This window comes from Cyprinodon variegatus, unplaced genomic scaffold (assembly GCF_000732505.1).
Source record: "Cyprinodon variegatus isolate N-32 unplaced genomic scaffold, C_variegatus-1.0 Scaffold660, whole genome shotgun sequence".
In the NCBI taxonomy this organism is placed as follows: domain Eukaryota; kingdom Metazoa; phylum Chordata; class Actinopteri; order Cyprinodontiformes; family Cyprinodontidae; genus Cyprinodon; species Cyprinodon variegatus.
Window position 1 is genome coordinate 463299 of NW_015151113.1, and position 2582 is coordinate 465880.

The window sequence follows — 2582 nt, forward strand, 5'->3', positions numbered from 1 at the left end:
CAAACCATCTGACTGCCTGGCTAATCAAACTATCCGTCTCTGCAGACATCAGTGAATCCAGCCCCGGACCTGTGCCAGAACCAGTTCATGTTTATTGTGTGAAAACCTTTCAATAAACTCTGTTAAACTTTTACCCTGCTTCCAGTGGTGTTCTGCATGTGGGTTAAGTCTCTTAAGCCAATCATGACAGTCGGGCTATTATTCAACACCAGGACATCAATTTTCAGAGCTATCAGGGTAAACAGGTCATGTAAAAGAAAATAAAAAAAGATTTTATCTGTTCTCCCTTACCAAGACAAAGTAATTTGCTTGGGTGAAAACCATAAATCTTGTTTTTGCTGAATATGACTGTTTTGTTTCTATAGCAGTCTACATAGGGTATAAAAAAAATCAGACAACCATCTCTGATTGGATATCTTAGTCCTAAAAAATAACATCTGATTTTAACAGTACCAAGAACATTTTACCTGAGAAGCTCTAGTTTGCAGTTCTGACTCCTCAACCCAACACAGAGAAGTTCCACTCCTGAGTTCTCCAAGTTGTTGTTACTCAGGTCCAGCTCCCTGAGACTAGAGGACAGGCAGCTGAGAATTGGGGAAAGAGCTTCACAGCTTCTCGGTAAGAGGTTACAGGAATTCAGTCTGAGGAGACAGGGAGAAAAATATCTCATTAAAAAATTCATAAAAGAATTTAGTTTATTTTACCCATATTCTTCATGGAAAAATTTATCTTAATTTAGGTATATCCTTATCACTTGATGTTGTTAACTGTGTTGGGATATATATTGCCACGGATCCTTACTGAGGCGGACTGCCGAAGGACTGAATCCGAACTGCGCACTCCCCTCCTCCCCTCAAAGTAATATCCCTCCACTTTCATTTTTGATGAATTAATGAAGTGCTGCGCTCGGCGGGAGACAGGCAGTTAGGGATTTGAATTAATGCTAATTTTAATCTGTGTTGGTTATAAGAGCTCTGGTTCATTGGTTGAAATAAGTGTGCTGTGAAAGCTGCAATTGATATTTCCTTCTTCTATTTTCTATCCTAATTTCTCCCCTTTCTGCTCTAAGGGAGTTTATAGCTTGCCCAATTCAACCGGGTGTGGTCACATGGTTGAGGACCTACTGTTGCCAATGCCCCCCCTCTTCCTCCCTTTCATCACATGAACAGGGTGTCTCCCATACATCCATACACAGTCACATGTACGTTTCTTCCCCACACATACCCAGCCCTGTTGATGCCATTTTGCTAAAACGACTTCTGCTGCTGTTCTTAATGCATTTTAACCATTTATCATTTTAAGCTGAATGTGTTATTTTTATGTTTTAATTGCACTGTTGTTATCATCATACCTGCTGCTATTCTAACAGACATTAGTGAATGTATTAACATCTGGCCTATCTTGAACAATCTCAGAAGCCAGTTAAACGGACTCTAGGGTTTTCTTTTTTTTTCTTTAAAGTAGTCATTTAGTCTACCTCGTGGTTATTTTCTAATAACCTGTAGTGTTTGCATAGATGTTAGATTTTTGTAATCATTAATTATTAGAATAAAGACATCATTGTTTAACTTGTAGTGGTCTTGTCCGTATCCATATAGCGGACGATTTATTACTCAGGCCAGATCCACCCTCTTTTGGTAACAGTGTAAATAAACAGAGATAAAAGGTTCTTTATTGATAATTAATACCTCTGCTGATAACAGCCTGGGTCACTAGATTGGTGCAGATACTTGCATTTTAACAGCCGGTCCAGGAACCCTCCAGAGGTGAAAGGCATGAACCCTGGTAAGTAAGCTACAATTATTCAACTAAGAAGACTAAATTGATTTGACCTCCGATTTTGAATAGGTTAAATAATTAACTATAACTCCAGTTCAAGTTAATCATTTAATAATTTTCTGCAGGATATCATTTTGCACAACAACTGGCTCATTGTAGATAAACTAAAACCACATGAATCTAATTCACCTCATCACTAGCAGGTTTCTTACCATCAACAAAAAATGCAGTAACAATTAATGTTCTTACAGAGCTTTGTTGGAGGCTTTAACCAATGGCAGCATCTTCAGAAGAACCTCCTCTGCAGATGAATATTTCTTCATGTCAAACACATCCAGATCTTTTCCTGATGACAATAACACGAAACCCAGAGCCGACCAGTGAGCAGGAGACAGTTCTACTGAGCGACTTTCTGAACTCAGATACTGTTCGATCTCCTTCACTAGAGAACCATCTTTCAGTTCATTCAAGCAGTGGAACAGATTGATAATTTTTTCTTCAGGCAGATTCTCATTGATCTTCTCCTTGATGTACTGAACTGTTTCCTGATTGGTCTGTAAATGACTTCCGGTCTGTGTCAAGAGACCTTGTAGTAGTCTCTGATTGGTCTGCAGTGAAAGTCCAAGGAGGAAGCGCAGGAACAAGTCCAGGTGTCCATTTGGACTCTGTAAGGCCTGATCAATAGCACTTTGGTGGAGAGAGTTTAGATTAGGTTTCTTGTTTACTAATGATCTTTTAGATTTATGTTTTTCTTGCATAAGGTTGACACCAGAATTGATGAAGCTCCAGTGAACATGAAGAGC

General features: G+C 39.0%; 1 protein-coding gene across 1 annotated transcript in view; it reads right to left on the bottom strand.

Moving 5' to 3' along the window:
* Nucleotides 1-2576, bottom strand: part of LOC107096943 (NACHT, LRR and PYD domains-containing protein 12-like) — a 13834-nt gene extending 11258 nt beyond the window's left edge. The window contains exons 1-2 of the mRNA XM_015393858.1: nt 2029-2576; nt 468-641 (exon numbers count right to left, since the gene is read on the bottom strand). Of these exons, the coding sequence (XP_015249344.1) occupies nt 468-641; nt 2029-2537 (683 nt within the window). The 5' untranslated portion in view covers nt 2538-2576. The remainder of the gene's footprint in view (nt 1-467; nt 642-2028) is intronic.
* Nucleotides 2577-2582: the final 6 nt, after the last annotated feature.